General features: G+C 40.5%; 1 protein-coding gene across 6 annotated transcripts in view; it reads left to right on the plus strand.

Annotated features, from left to right (window-relative positions):
• The window catches only part of PLEKHA4 (pleckstrin homology domain containing A4), a 122,675-nt gene that overhangs the window by 92,878 nt on the left and 13,012 nt on the right, over positions 1-16,785 (plus strand). For 4 of the 6 annotated variants that reach the window (XM_073602772.1, XM_073602770.1, XM_073602769.1 and 1 more), the window contains 9 exons: positions 1,357-1,449; positions 2,952-3,020; positions 4,765-4,824; positions 5,594-5,674; positions 8,080-8,229; positions 10,069-10,167; positions 12,220-12,328; positions 13,067-13,176; positions 16,072-16,170. In XM_073602772.1, coding sequence (XP_073458873.1) covers positions 1,357-1,449; positions 2,952-3,020; positions 4,765-4,824; positions 5,594-5,674; positions 8,080-8,229; positions 10,069-10,167; positions 12,220-12,328; positions 13,067-13,176; positions 16,072-16,170 — 870 coding nt within the window. The remainder of the gene's footprint in view (positions 1-1,356; positions 1,450-2,951; positions 3,021-4,764; positions 4,825-5,593; positions 5,675-8,079; positions 8,230-10,068; positions 10,168-12,219; positions 12,329-13,066; positions 13,177-16,071; positions 16,171-16,785) is intronic. The other 2 variants (XM_073602774.1, XM_073602773.1) reach the window with 2 other exon arrangements.

Consider the following 16,785-nt stretch of genomic DNA (forward strand, 5'->3'; position numbering starts at 1 on the left):
GTGTGTATATATATATATATATATATATATATATATATATATATACACACCCCAGAAAGAGGGGAGGGACCTCTGTGTCCCGTAATGTACTCCAAGAAAAGGATTTTACAGGTAAGCTGTTATAAAAAAAATCCTATTTTTTTTATGTGCCCTAGTGGTGAGCTGAGTATATCCATTATGGAAAACTCATGTGAACAAGCCCTTAAGGCATATAAACGCAGGTTTGACACATGATTGTGAATACTCTGAACATGTGTTGGTAAAAGCACCTAGAATGTTTTTAGGCAATTCAGACTGAAGGTTCAATTGGGTTCTTTTTTTATCATTACTACTTTATCAGTACGTGATCTAACATGCTTACTATGATTCTGACTATATCCACATGATTATAGGTGTACGTGACATCATTTTGTACTACGTTTTCTTTCAATGACGAAACAAATTTACTTTTTATGTGAATACTTTTAATAAGAATTTTATTTTTTAATGGTTTTAATCATGTTTACCTTCTATTCAGAACGATGAGTATTACAAGGTATGTGTATAGTGCCAGCAAATTACACAGTACTTTACATATACTAGTACATTTAAATCAGCCCCTGCCTTCAAGGAGCTTAGTCTAAAGCCCCTATCTCAAACATACTGGGACCAGTTGGAAAGGAGCCAACTGTCCTACCAACATGTTTTTGAAGTGTTGGAGGAAACTCAAGCAAAGGACCAACATGCAAACACTGTCCTAGCCGGGATTCAAACTAAGGACCCCAGGGCTACAATGCCACCAAGCCACATCTTATATGTTGTATTCTTTTAGCCCTAATGAAGGGAGCCCTTTGAACCCCTAAAACATGTTGGCTTTAATCAAATGGAATATTTATTAAAAACCTACCGGTACTTTTGACTGTACAGAACACATCTGGTGTTTTCCTTTCCTGTACATTAGCAATAAAAAAACCTCACAAAGATACAAACCCTTTGCCCACCTATTCAAAACTAAAGGGTTGGCTTTAGATCTACTGAAAGTATTTTGGATATAGTAGGTAAAGGTTAAAACCACTTTTCTGCCATCTCATTAGGAAGATTTCCTTTTATTTCCTGTCCTATAGACTACACTGGAAGTGGGGATATCCTTCCAGTGTGAGGGAAACCTCTTAGACAGTTGTCGAAGTAACAAGTGACCCCATTAGAACATTTCCCCTTGTTCTGGTGGAAACTCAAACCTTTGTATTTTATGCTCACTTTAATTTCTGGTAACATTTGGAGAAAATTGATCTTCTTAATAGTGTTTACTCAAGTACCTAAACCTTCTTCCCTTTTTTTTTTTTTTTTTTTTTTTTTTTTTTTTTTTTTTTTATACAGGCTTCAGCTAGTTACTCCCAGTTGCCTCCTCTGCCTCCAGTTTCCACCCGTCCACATTTGCCTGCAGGAAAAAGGATGTCACTGAGCGCTGTGGTAAGAGTCATATTTGTAAAAGAAATGCATCCAGAGCTTAAATAACATGTATGCATACATTTTAAAGTGATTCTCAAGGATTTTTTTTTTCTGCTAATAACATGCTATACTTGCCTGCTCTGTGCAATGGGTTTTTCACAAAGCAGCCCTGATTATATTCTTTTTGTGTCCCCTACTGGCGGTCCTGGCTCCTCCCACCTGTTGAGTGCCCTACAAGAGCAAGCCTCTTGTTGTGGGGCACTCGAGCAGGCTATCTCCCGAGACCCATTCTGTTTGTCCAATCACACACAAGCACAGCTCCGGTCAATCACTGGCTGTGATTGACAGCAGTAAGCGCCAATGGCTCCTGCTGCTGTGTGAGCCAAAGAGGAGAGGAAGACCCACTGCTCTCATGCACTTCGCAGGATCGAGATGGAGCTCAGATAAGTACAGGGGGGGGGAGTGAAACGGCACCCAGGTTTATTTATTTATTTGTTTCAAAGAATGGAACATGGAGAAAAATGGGAGCTAAATAGCCACAGTATAAAAGTGCAGTCGTTTAGTCGCAACTAGGATCAGTGTGGTGATGAAAAATTGTATTCTGATACTCGCATCTGTGGGGTTGCAAGTTCAAGCAACCTGAAAGGAAAGCCTTACAACATGGTCACTCTTGATACTTGCAGATGAGCACACAGGAAAATGGCCCCTCCACACACCAGCGGGTGCCGGTGCAATCTGTGATAGTGCAATATGAGAGCAAAGATAACTGTTATTTGCCCTCTGTCCTGTGGTTTGAAGCTTGGATGTCTGTATTTTGTATGCTTTGAAGACTTCAATAAACTTCATTTATCAATTACTCTGTTGGAGTGCAGTCAGCCTTTTCATCTTTGCACTCCTAATACTTGTCGGGATTTTTCAGTTTGCCAAGCAGTTGGATCCCAGTATAGAAAGCACGACTTTTGGTTGGGGTCTGTATCCTCAGCCATAGCTTTGACTATATTAGGTGGCATAGGTGCTGCCAACACCTGGCTCCCAAAGCCCCCAGGGAACACAGATGCTTAAAGTCTATAACTCTTAAATTACAGATGGGGATTTGTCTTTGTCCCCAACTATGTAAGCAGTAAGCCTATTTTATTTTTTGAAAAGCACTGAAATACATTACAATTCCCGGTGATCTGCCAGTCCCATTCACCCTGTTTCCTTCTGGCTATGCTAGGCATGGGTGAAGATCAATCCCAGCGTGATCAGTTTGTATCTGTGCCTTTTTTAAAAGGAGCTACAGGACAATGTGCCTATGCATGGCGAGCCCTATACTCTTGTTGTCAGACCGTTTCTGACACGCCTGCCCATCTGACTGCAATTTGTTTGCTGTGGGTGTAGGGTTACTGAGGACACGGTCTCAATTACTTTTTTAAGACTTGACTGTTTTAAAGGGAAGCCATTGCTGTTAGTCCTAAAACTTATTACACAATATTTACATGGATACCTGATTATATTAAATCTCCTGTGTTTAAATTTCTTAGCCTTCAGGACCTGCCCAGTATCAGAACAGAGGTCCTTACCCAGGACGTGTGCCAGAAAATAGCATTGATGTAAGTAATTAGCTCTGTGTGCATTCTGTGTGAGTTGTTTGTGATGCACTGACTGTAACTTTCAGGCAGACCTGAGCCCACCAGCCTCTATCGACTCTTCGGAAACGCTGAACATGCCCACCTGCATTTAGAAAGGATACTCTAAGGCCTTGTTCACACCAGAGTGTTTTGGAATTGCGCAATTCTGTCTTCAGAGTCACAGCAAAATGCAGGATGCACTGCCGTTATCTCTTAATGGCACCCCAAACGCGTTGCGATTTTGCCACAATCATTACTAGACAAAACCACAGCAAAATTTGGTACATGAACTCCTTTAGTGCGTTTTTTGGAGCGGAGGGAGTCCCATTCAAAATGAATGGTGCTGTTCCAAATATGCACCAAAAAAAGTGACAAAACCATTGAGACAAATGCATATGCAGACATTACCCATCTCTTTTTGTTAGGTTAGGGTGATGTCAGCACCTGGGGTGTATATATAAAAAAAAAAAATCACATTTTGTTGCTCTTCAGTTTGAAATGAAGACAATGTTTTTGTTTTACCCAGCTGGATTTATTCTGTGCAACTCCATAACATACAAGTGAAAGATATTACAGCAACATATCAAAGAAAAAAACATTCAAATACTCAGTTGAAGCAATGTCTACCTAAAGGAGGAAAGGCTCCAGTCAAAGCAAAAGCAAACCGGTCAGGAGGAAAGATTATGGTGACTGCTTTCTGGGATTTCTGTTATAAGCTCACCTTTGGGAATATGTTACATGTTCCACCTGTTTTTACGGTGTCACATGTAATGTGTTCCCAATGCTGCAGCTGCTACCTGATCCCCGCATCCCTGTTTCCTGGTGACAGCAGTACGGAGAAGTTCCCTGTACTCACTGTCGCTTTTTAAAATCGGCGTGCCCTTGCGAAGCTTGGTGTGTACATTTTTTTTTTTTTACCTGCAACAAAAATGTGCATTTATATTTTCTAAAACGTGAACATATCCTTTAATTTACATTTTTGGAAGAGAAAGTACAGTAACCTCTGCTTATTTATGTGTTTTAAGAAAATGCGCTAAACAGCTAGCCAAAAACACCCTAGAATTTTGGTGGGAAATCATTAGACAGCCACCTTACAGCCCTGATTTAGAATCTTCTTTTTCTTAATTCTACTAACTTAAAAGATTTTTGAAATATACGCATTTTGATACCATCAGTGGTGTAAAAAAGAGCTGCTTTGACCTGGTTTATTCTCAGGACCCTCGGTTCTTGTGGGAAGATAGTGTCCTCATGTGGATGGAGCTTATGTAGAAAAATCAAGGTTATTCCTAAAACTGCATAACTTTGAATCTATTTTTGCCATAAACTTTTTGAATACTGTGTGTTTATATTATAAATCTAACACACAAATTGGAGGAAAATATTCATAATTGCTTTTACTTAGAGCTCCCATTGTATCCATTACCAGCGGTTAAATCTGGAATGTTCTGTGAAAACCCAAAGTAAAACAGAAGGAAATCATTTATGTGCACAGAACATGATCAGTATGCATAGCTTACATTTTACGCCTTGGATGTAGACATTGTGTTTAGGATATCTCTCTATGCATAAATACTGAAAACACAAAAAAACATTTAAAAACTGGAGGAAAGGAAATGTCTGTTTGAAGGCTTGGCAGGAGCACATTTTACTGTGTATTGGGGCTGTCAATCCTTATACTGGCTTCAAGGCTTAATGAGTAGAAAGTATGAATGTCCTCTCGTTCCAGATTAATGACTCACCAGGTAGTGATGCCAGGATTAGGAGAACAGCCCCAGAGTTTGCACCTGTAAGTAAACCATTCAGCAGGCCAACTTCTGAAATTCCATTCTTAGATGCTCACTTTAACTACTGTGCCTGTAATGAGAAAAATAAATTGGATACTGCAGTTGGCTGCCTGGCTGTAAATCTGACCCTCGCACACAAACATTTAAAATAGGCAGCACCTATGACAATGGATTCCTTGAGCACTATGAGTTTTGTTAGAGAGTTCAGCAAAAATGGTTTGCTTGTCTCCCCCAATGAATCCCCGGAGGTAGGAGCAGGCAAGTGAGGAGCAAGAGGCACTGCTTTTTGACTTGGTTGTCCAAACTTCAGCTAGAGTTACAAAGCCAAAGCTTCACACAAACAGGCTTTTTTTTCAAGGAAAATGAGCTAAAAATTCCATATACTGTCTGGATGTGAGACTACAAAAAATGGGATTCAGTATTTCACATTTACTACACTACAAAAATGTAGCATCTATTTTAATTATTTTTTTGTAGGTCTAATTAAATTATGTGAAAATTCAATCTACATTCCCTTTAAGGAAATGGTCGGCTTCTCTGGCCCTTTTATTCTGTGAGGTGGCTGTGTGCTTCCAATCAGTGTGCAGGAAATGATTGGAATCGGCTGTGCCTCAATGGATATGACGTCTGACACCACTTGTTCCTACCAGGCTCCATTCATACCTATTAGAGTAGTTAAATGCAGTCTTGGTACTCTCCTTTACAATAATGTGGAAGAACGATCTTGCGCTTGTTTCCTTCACATTGTAATGTTTTACTCTTTTATCACAGGTTCTTCTGACAAAGATGTGTGGCCAAGATAAACTTCTTATCAGCATTGAAGATGAGTCTGCTCACTTTAAAGCTGAGAAGGTAAATCTCTAAGTGTGTCTTTAATGTCTCTCATTAAAAAAAAAATCTAAATTATTCACCTCTACACTGCCACCCAACAAACCAATTACTCTGGAATAGGAGATTCACTCATCAGCTTGTGAGAAAAAATATTCACAACTATCATCTGGGTCGAAAATTGGCATAATGTATATTTAAATTGGCTTCATCTGTTTCTGTTATTTTTATTTAATTTTTTTTTAATGGAACAAACCAAGTGCCAGATTATCAATTTAAAAAGTTTGTTTATCCTTTATTCTTAATGATGAAAGCACAACCAGTATAAGTAGCCAAAGCATCCGCCTTCATCAGGGCTTTTTAATGGGCCTGGTTACTAATTGATAGAGATATACGAACCTTGAACCGGTGGTCATTTTGATCCAGTGGGCTCCAGTAGGTGATGAGATTGCACATGAAGTATGGATTATATGATCCCACATAGAGTTCAAACAGCACTTGTGTGAAACCAGCCACTCCTAAATATCACAAATATCTGACACCTAGCTACTCCTGCTGCGACCTTTTACATCTTAACTTAATAGAAAGTTATAATGTTGCACTGAAGGAGAGAAGACAGAGGAAATGTTTCCTTCTGCCTGCAGCAGACTGGTTGACATCACTTTTTTTTTTTTTTTTTTTTTATTTTAATGCTGGCCATACACTATACGAAAAATTGGCCAACATTCGGTCATTATTTAGACAGTTTGTTTTTTGGACAGTTAATGGGCACAAAATCGATAATCGTTGGGAGGTTTTTGAGCCAAAAAAATGAAGGACAAGTCTGGAAATTTTCTGCTGAACGAACGATAAATTGAAAGGTTAATGTGTTTCCCGTCCGTACTGTCTGCACTAGGTATATGTAAAAAAACAAAAAATGCATTCATTTATGTCCAACTAAGCAATTTATTGGTCATTACAGGATGGCACTATCGTTTGCGCTCACGGCCAAATGTTCGTTTTTTGAAAATGGGTTCGGCCGATTTTCTTCGTATAGTGTATGGCCAGCATAAGGCCCCTTTCACACATGCCTTCAGTTTGTTTCATCAGTTCAGTCACGTTTTTTCAAAGAAAAAAAAATCAGTTTTTCCCATCGAGTCAAATTTTTGGTTTACATTAGCACTGCATGATTCTGGATAAATTGAGAATCATGATTGTTTTTTTTTTTTTTGCTTGGCATAAAGATCATGATTCTCTTGCGGCGTAACATCATCTTTCACATTATACAAAAAAATTGGGCTAACTTTACTGTTCAGTTTTTTCAAATTAATGGAAGTTTATTTTTTTCCAAAGAAATTGTGTTTGAAGGATCGCTGCGCAAATACAGGATGACATAAAATATTACAACAACTGCCATTTTATTCTCTAGAGTCTCTGCTAAAAATATTTATATAATGTTTGGGGATTCTAAGTAATTTTCTAGCAAAAAATTATTTTAACGTGTAAGCAACAAATGTCCAGAAAAATGTTTGGTCTTTAAGTGGTTAAACTGCCCTCATTTACAGACTGAAGTTCATTCCTTTGTTCTAGACCCGAGAGATGCGTTGTTTCTCTTCTCTATCTCTCTGCTCCGAGGAATGTCTTCTTTTTTTTTTTTTTTTTTTTTTTACTTAAGATTTTATTGCTATTTAATAGGGGACCAATGGTCCCCTATGTGATAGCAGATACGTGACCGGTCCTCTTTGAGGGGGGGAGTGTGCAAGGAGAGAAGAGCAGTATACATAGTGAGGGGGCAGTCTGTAGAGACAGGCTCCCTCATTTGCCAACTGCCACTGTCAGCTTTTAAGTGCAATTGTCAGCTTTTTTTTTTTTTTCTTTTCCTAATAATGCATAGAACGAACTGTCATTCGAGCCCGCCACTAAATTAAACAAAGGGGCGGGGTCACCCAGTGACATAACCCGGTGACCCTGCCCCTTTGTTTAATTTAGTGGCAGGCTCGAATGACAGTGGATGAAAACTGATGAAGATAGATGACCATCCGTTGTTGTCTGCATTTCCATAGGAATGCATTGATGTCAACGGATGGATGAAAAACGGACGAACGGTCCGTCCGTATGTGTGAAAGGGGCCTAATCGGTTACATGTCAGGAATTCATGTGTAATGGTGTTAAGGTCCATTTATATGAAACCTTACACATACAAAAATTTGATTTTTAAAAACTTTTACCCATTCTAGTAATGTGCTTATCGTGTATTCTGTGCTGTTGAGCATTGGAGTGTAAATGGAAGTGGATACAGAGATCTACATTTGCTACACATTTTGGATGCCTGGGCTCCATCATGGAGCCCATTTGAATAATTTGTTGTCTACCAAATTTAGATAAATTTTGTCTTTCTAAACAAGTGATTTTTATCATTATGAAACTGAATGATTGTTTTGATTTATTAGGAGAAACTGGAGGATGCTCTTCAGTTAACTCATCATCACCTGGACGAGTTCCAAGGTCAGGAACAGGTGATTGAGAACATCTGGTACCAACAGAGGATGCTGCAGGATGACCTGGTGTATGTGCGGGCCAAGCTGTGTGACCTCTCCCTGGTGGGTCTATGTTTACAAGTTTCCATAGAACTCCATAGATCACTTTCTCTTAAGACCGAAAAGGGTCCCTTTGCCTATATCTGCATATGGTTCTAAGAAAAGACGATGACTAAATTGTTTGCAGCGTCAAAGAAAAGTGCACTGCTCCTACTCTCATATTCTGGAATTGGGTGCTGGCAAATCAATAGTTATTTCTCTGTTCTTTAAATAAGAAAACATATGGAAATGTGCATTTATTGCAGACGTGTACTGCTTAGTGTACGTGTGATTTTATTTTGCCCTGCCATGTGCTTTAAAATAAATTGTAAGGTATGAGTTACAAATTGTTGAAAGGAGCCAATTATTGGCTAGATCAGGGGTCTCCAAACTTTCTAAAGGAAAGGTCCAGTTTACTGTTCTTCAGACTTTAGGGGGGCTGGATTGTGCCCAGTGGGAGTAAACCATGCCCAATCTTTGGTATTGGGGGGAGAAATAGTTGGTGTCAGCGGGAGGAATAGTGCCCCATTGTTGGAGTGTCAGTGGCAAGAATAATGCCTCAAGGGTCAGATAAAGGCACGCAAAGGGCTGAAGGTTGGATGTTTCTTGCGGTCTGCTACCCTCTGTAGTGATGCCATTAGTTCTGAATGCTAATTTAATAAACCTTACCTTATATACTCTGTGTTTGAACATCAGTGAAATTTAAAAACTTTCTCTAAGGCCGGGTTCACACTACTGTGAATTTGGGTGCGGGTTTCCCCCACATCCAATTCGCATAGCAGGAGATTGTGACCGGCTCTCTATGGAGTCGGTTTACACATCTCCACAGCGGCTCCGGTGCGAATTGCACAGGAGCCCTGTGCGTCTTCTGGTTTGTTTCAGGTCAGAATACACCCAAAAATTCAGGCTAAAACGGTGAACAGAGATACATCGGACTCCTGCTGTGAGCCGCTGCATTCTCCAATGTGAACCCAGCCTTAAACCTCTGCACAAGAGGAAAAAACACTAAACATGCATTAACACTAGCCCATTTAGGCATGCTCACATGTTAACGTATTCTAATGGCCAGAATAAATTACTGTTCTGGACAATAGAATGCATTAACACTAAAAACGTGAAGGCAAATGCGTCTGGTAGTGCAAAAGAACGTCCTGTGTGCATGAGGCTTAAAATCTTTTTATGTTGCTATAAGCTGTGAAGTGCTGTAACTTTTTTCTGGAATGTATTAGGTGTTGCTGTGAGTAGAAATAATCCAGCCACATTTTTAAACTTGGGCCCTAATATTGACTGTATGCTTAAACTCAAACGCAAACATTTAATATATTGCAGCTTACTAATTCTTGGATGTGATGGCTGCATTGGTTTTCTTTTTTAGGCTTGCTTACTTCTGTTTTCACATGGTGATCCTGCCAATAAGTCTCCTGCAGATGTATCGGTTACAGGGATGGGACAAACCATTTAACACTGACGGGTGCTTACAGTAATCGGCTTTTATTTATGTAAAACCTTTACGACAAAAGGAAATAAAGCAGTTTGCTGTAACTGCCTATAAAGTGTTACCTGGAGTTTGACCTCCATTTGTTAGTTTATTTAAAACTGTTAGTACATTTTGAAACTACCCTCCCCTTAGACCGACTATGCTGCTGTTCAAAGGTTCCCCCTTGAACCTTCATCCAGGGTGGGGGCACTCCAATACAGGAGGTTTGGTACTGGCAAGATCACCAGGTGAAAACTGAGGAAAAAAGCCTAAAGAAAACGAATGCAGCCACCACATTTAATGATTGATAAGCTACAATATATTACATTTTGGGTTTATTACTGCTTTAATCATTTACCTAATTATTTGATTTATGTTTTATTTAGGAGAGAGAGAGAGCATTGGATGAATACAGAGCTTTGGAAAATGAATTGCATGCAGTCAGAGAAACTTTGGATCGTGTCAGTCAGTTCGGACATCCACAGGTATTAATGTTATGCCTTATATATCAACTATGAAACTCCAGTTTTATCACTTTACATTTTATAATGCTTGGTGGATGCCCTCTTGGTATCAGTGCAGCAGCTCAGTTTTTGTGTGCCAGACAGTCATTTTGTAAATGCATAATCCTATGGGCACAGCCTAATATCTAGGTTGGATGACCTCCAGATTCCCAATCTGTCCTGGCTGTCAGACCTTTAGTGGTCCTGGACTACAGCTGCATGCCTGGTTAGCCAATTCAGTAACACTCACTCGCTGTAGGACACGTGTTTTCTAGTAACACACAGGCATTGCTCAGATAACACTGTGAATGTGGCTATGATAGTTTTCAATGTAATTCATGTATCCATGTTGCTTTTTATCTGCCTCAGTAAGCTGGTAGCTCATTATTTTGCATGGAATTGAACGGCTTGGTAAACAAGAGGAGTAACTTAAACCATGAAGGGCCCCCCTGACCATAATCCCCCCCCCCCCAGTCCCTTTCCATCGCCAGGGCTGTATGCAGCAGAAGCAGCTGGCGATCCAGATGTAGGTATAGGGGGACCCGGCCTTTTAGCATTGGAAATTGTGTCTGCCTCAAGTAGCACTACGAGCCACTATTCCACCTCATGGCTGTGTTCTATGTCTATCCAAGGGGTGGAAACACATTTCAAAGGTGTTCCTTCTTTCTCAAAGCCCTTTATTACAGTCCTGCAGAAGGGACCCTTTTGCATGTTCTGCAGCAGGCCCCCTTTCTGCTTTCTTGGAGGTCACCCTATGCTGGCAGAACGCCAGGGCCCGGTCACAAGTGCAACCTTTGCGACCCTGGCAGTTCCGCCACCGTGGTAATCTCTTAAGGTCACAGTATGGCTGTTGACTAAGGCTCGGTTTACACAGGGGCAACCCAACTTACAGCACGGCTTTGCAAGGCGATTTGGAGGCGACTTCAGCGTGACTTTGTGCAACTTACAACGCGACAAAGTTGACTCCAGGACAGGCGACTTTGGATGTTGCCAATCACAGAATAATCAGCTCTCTGGGAGGGAGGGGGTTGCCTGGGTAAATGTGGGAAGTACCTGTGTAAATTATTTTCTTTTTTCTGTAAAGTCGCTTCAATATAGATGGAGATCCGACTTGGAGGCAACTTCCATTGAAATCTATGGGTATAAGTTGCCTTGAAGTAGTACAGGAAACTTTTCTGAAGTCGGAGAAACTTCAGTAGTGTACATTTAAGACACAGCTCTCATTTACTTCAATGGAATTTCTTATGTCCAGCGACTTGGGGTAACTTGAGCTCTGACAAGTCGGATCCCAAGTCGGTGTTGTGTGAACCGGCACTGAGGGTTTCTTGGAATGGCGTTCTTGCAGGGCGCATGCTTGAGAAAGAAGTTAAGCCACAACCACTGCTTAAAGCGGAAGTAAACCCAGTCAATTTAACAGTTTCAAAAGACAATTACATTTCTGGAATGTGATGGAAATGTAACTGTCACATTGATTCTGCTCTCAACTAAACTGTCAAACCATCCAATGGCTGGTATCGTAACTGATAACATATGCAGCATCATAGCAGTTGAAGATTAAACTGAGACTAAGATGGCGGCTTCCTTGGCTTAAAACGATGGGAGGGTTTACGTCCACCTTAATGGTTTAAATCGCTCTTTAAGTCACAGCAATATGTTGATTTTCAATGAAACAAAAATTCTATTGTGTAGAAGAATTTCAATGGCTAAATTTGTATGAGTTGTATCCATGCCAAAGAGGTTTTAGGTGTGTACCTAATGTGAAGCATACACCTACCAGTGTTCTCTTATTATATCCCTTATAGATGAAAAGACAGTTGGGGGTGTAGAGAAAAAGGAAAAAAAATACATTGTGATTTCATTTGTCCCCTGGAACAGGCCACATGGTGTCCTAACATATGCCACTAAGGGCCCTATGCATTCATGTGCTTTTACTAGGAACTAAGGTTTCTTTAGTATGATTCATGAAGTCCTTGGTAATGTAAAACACTTCCAAATCTAATGTGTTTTTTTCATTCACTTCATATTGCACTATAGGACCAGGCAGCAGCTCAGAGGGATCTTTGGATGATCAATGACACCATTTCAGGGCTCAGATTTAATAAGCCCAACTTTCCTGTAATTCCTGATTCTACAAGACACCCAGGTAAAAAAAAAAACATAATTTCTTATGAACAGACATAAACAAATGGAACGGTTATAATATTGTATGACTTTCATAGCTCTACTATCTGGTCACTCAGCAGAAGATGTGCTTCTTTTCTGTACTGTAATAAATGTTTTCATGTTGCCTACTTTTTCATTCCTTTCTGCATTCTGTCAGTGGTTTATTTCAGATTCATACAATGTTTCATTAAAAAAATGTAAAGGCTCTTTGGTGGGACAAATCCATCCATTCCTGGTCAGTTATATACATAGGCACGCTCTATTCGTGAATGCTGACTGGGAGGGTGTACTTGGTAGAATAAGATCATCTGTCCCAGTGTTGTAATAGAGAGAAATTGTTGGGAAGTTCAGTTTGCCTATCCTTGAGCAGCCAATGATTTTTCTAGGCTATTGTTGAAAATCATTGCTATCTTCATATAGCAGTATGTTATTTGTATTGCCTCTTTACCTATACTATATCCTATCATTTCAAAATTCACATTTGTTTTAGTATATTTGTATGTATATTACATTTTGCACAATTCCAGTCATGATTATAAGATATCAGGGATTGGTGTAATGCATTCATTGCTTTACTATGACTCATTCAGCTGTGTGTTGAATTTAGATTCCTCTGGAAATATATGCAAAAAATGTATGTTGTCCCTTTTTTCAGTAAAAAATATCGGTATATTTTAATGTTTGTCTTTAATCATTTCTCATCTCATTCTTAATTCAGCTGTTATGGTGCCACACAGTCCAGTCAGTGATGCACAGCCCACCTATCAGAGAAGCTTCCTACACCATCATTCTGGGATGAATCCTCAGAGTGCCAGAGACAATCCCAGTGTAAGTTAATGTATCTTTTTGTGGGTGTTCCAATGAGCGATAAACTGGGAGCAGGAAGACACACTCTTGAAGTGGTTTCTGGTACTTTACATTTTGGCCTGTCCTGTTCTCTTCATAACTGTAGTGGCCCACCTGTCACCATGCCCAGCCCGGCATTCACTTCCCAGTCACTTTTGAGACCATGAACAGACCATATGATTGATTTTGTATTTTTATTGAGGGATTTGAACTTGGATATGGATAGGAATATATGGGATACCCTGTAGAACAAGCAATTGGTTGATTTGTATATCAATCATTTGGGACAACTATACACACTTGGCTTACTCCAGTCCCCTCTAGAACATCTCTTGCTTGCAGACTGTTACGTACACCTTAATGTAGCAAAAATAGAAAAAGTAAGTCTTTTTAGTGCTAGCTGTCCTATGGTGGACTACTGCTTCCAGTAAGTCCTCTTCAGGCCCTGCCAGCCCTCCTGGCTGCAACTACCCGACTTCACTGCCTGTGACATTGCAATCCTCACTGGCTCCACACTCAGCTCCGACTGTTTCCTCTCAGTCCTCTCTGGCATGCCTCTCCAGTCCTCCCAATTGCCCATGTCACGCAACAGCCCTTCTGGCTGCAAACCGGTACTTCCCTCCCTGAAGACTTGCCCAGCAGTACTAGCTCCTGCTGTCCTCTGACTCCTCTCTGTGCTTCCTGTTCAGATCCATCCTGCACCCGAGTCCCAGGCCCAGTCACCCTCAGAATGGGGAGTGCCCTCAAAGGCCCTGACAGCCTTACACTCCATCCTCAGTTCTTCCACCCGCAAACAACTCCCCAGCTGGGCTGACTCTAGGTATTTAAGGAGGCCTGCCCCCTGCCAATCCTAGTTGAGGATTGGTCAGGGCTCCTTAGAGCACCCCAGGCAGCTCCAACCCTCTTCCCCTCCTCTCTTCTAGAAGCCAGAGGAAGGTATCTGAGAAGTGAATACTATCTCTGTGAGTCACCAGCCTACTCTAGGCCACTCCTAGCCCACACAGATCAAAACAAACAGGACTAGCTTGCAGCTAAGTCTGCCTAAATTTACTTCAACTCTAGCACCTACCTAAGTAGCAGTGACTCACAGAGATAGTACCTAAAAGGTAGGTACCAAGCACTTCAGGGTTCAGGTTTTCATGGTCTAATTGAAGCCTAATGCCTCTCCTTTTTTCTCCAAAGAGGTTGTTTTCCTTCGGTGTTTAAACTGTAGAAATGCTTTACTTATTATGGACCTATTTTTGTACACACCAGCAATAAATTGGCTTTTCTGGTCGTGAGGTTTTCACCTTTTCAGAACATCTGAAGCTGCAAGTTGAGGGGTTTCTTATGGGTTTGGATAACACATGAGCCCTCCATGATTTTCATTTCATCTGTCACTTTCTTAGGAACAATACATTACAAAAATGATAGTTGTGGCACCCTTAGTATTGTTCCTCTTTTCCTCTGTTCATTTTATTCCTCTTTTAAGATCAGTCTAGTTTTTTTTGGGGGTGGGTGAGTTCAAGCTCGTGCTGTTGTGGTGGTCCTGCAGGGTTCACCTCCATTGATTCAGTAAAATTTCTTTAAAAAAGAAACCTGACTGCCAAAGTGATCAGCATGGTAGATTAAGAGAAGCGTTTTTTGGTAATGCCTGTCTTTTGGGTGCGGATTATAGCGTGCTGTCTAAATACAACCATCCCAATAGGAGGATTTGGTGTGGTATGGTTGTGTGGGTGGACAATAGTACACTGTGTGAGGGTGTTGAATGCTGGATTTAATTGCTGTGCTACAATTTACTGCAAAATTATAGTTACTGTAAGAATACCTGCCCATAATATGCTTTGTAGGTTCTAGGGAGCGGTATGGCAAGAAATACAAACACACACACACAAAGGTTTAAAATGTAGTTGTTGGGAAACAAAGGGAAAATCATAGCTACAATCCTCAATGCTGAAAAAGCACAAGTAAGGAAATCCCATAGATGTAGAATCATAAAATGCATGGAATATTTTAATCCACTAGCTACTATCATCACTACTACCACATTGAAAGGTCAGGCATTACCCCTCCTATTTCATGGCTTGGTGGAGCCCCTCCTGCTAGAGGACCTTAGTTGCGTTTCTCTTTTCATCCCAGGCAGCATGTCCTCCTCCTACATGTAGCAGCCCCCAAGGAAAGCACTCTTATGGATTTTAATTTTAAACCCAGATCTTTTTTTTAGAAATATAGCGCTAGTCTGAATTGATTGGTTTGCAGTATCCTTCATGAAGGTCCAATCTGACCACGCTTAAATTAGAATTAATGGCAAAACTTTGTTTCCATTCACATAGAGTAAGGGAGGGTCATAACCCTTGTCAATTTTTTTTTTTTTTTTTTTTTGACATTTGTGTCCTGTTGGGGAGATTTCCCTTTACTTCTGTCCCATAGCCAACATTGGAATCCTCTGTCACCAGAATTAGTGATCCCATTGAAAGGTTTTCCCTGTAGGTCCTGTTCTGGTGACAACCCAAAATGTTGAGTTTTCACTCACTTTCGGCGATAACGGTAAACAAGACAAATGGAGTAAATCTCATTAATGGGGACACAGGCAGCAATAAAAACATGACGGGGATCTAATTCATCTCCACTTTTCCAAAATTGAAATATAGTTTTGCCTTTAGTTATACTTTAACTAGGAAGGTCTAGTACCCTCAGTCTTCTAGGTCATTCTATAATTTCTACAGCTGTGGGGCCATTTGTTGGACAGTGGAACCTAAGTGAACACATTTTGTTCTCTGAGAAAAAGGGTTTGCATGTAAACTTATATATACCACAATATAAAATATACAGGTAGTCTTGTTTGACTTTTTATCAAACTAGATACCTTTTTATTAATTTGATTCTGGTCTCTTAAAGGACTTTGAAGTTATCCCACCCAGACCTCCTCTCCCCAAGGATCATCAGACAGCCAGTGAGGGAACAAAGGAGCTGAATAGTAGACCCTCAAACAACCAGGTGAATTTGCCTAAAATACTGTAGTCTGATATGTAAAGTCAGAAATACCTGGAAATATCACCTTTTTGAAAATATTTTTGTGAGATTGGAAAAGTTTACTAAAGGAAGGGTGCATGAACTGGGAATGGTGCGGAGGACACTTTCTTACTGTTGTCCTCATTTTAGCAGCAAGCTGAAGGTAATAAAAAGACAGGACACCACTAAATCAGAGGAACAAATCCTATATATGTGGAAGTATTGGCAAATGTTAAAGTGAGTGTAAACCCGATTCATGAAATTTGACCCAGGCACATATATCTGTAGTGTTCACTTATCACTCTCGTAAGCGTTCCTCTGTTATCAGCATGATAACTTCTGACAAGTTCTTCAACAACGGGTGGGCGCCAGTGGCGGTGCGTCCATTATGGGCGCTAGGGCGCCGCCCCCTCTGTCACGCCACCCCCCCCCCTGTGTAAAATGGATAGATTCATGCATTGCATGAATCTATCCATGGCTGCTGTAGCCACCCCCTATTCAGGCGTCCAGCCCCTTTTCGGACGCCTGGCGCCTAAATCCAGCGACGGGGGTGTTTTTTTTGAAGAATCTGATTGGAGCCACAGGTTTCAAAAAAAGGTG

The sequence above is a fragment of the Aquarana catesbeiana genome, linkage group LG10 (assembly GCF_042186555.1).
Source record: "Aquarana catesbeiana isolate 2022-GZ linkage group LG10, ASM4218655v1, whole genome shotgun sequence".
In the NCBI taxonomy this organism is placed as follows: domain Eukaryota; kingdom Metazoa; phylum Chordata; class Amphibia; order Anura; family Ranidae; genus Aquarana; species Aquarana catesbeiana.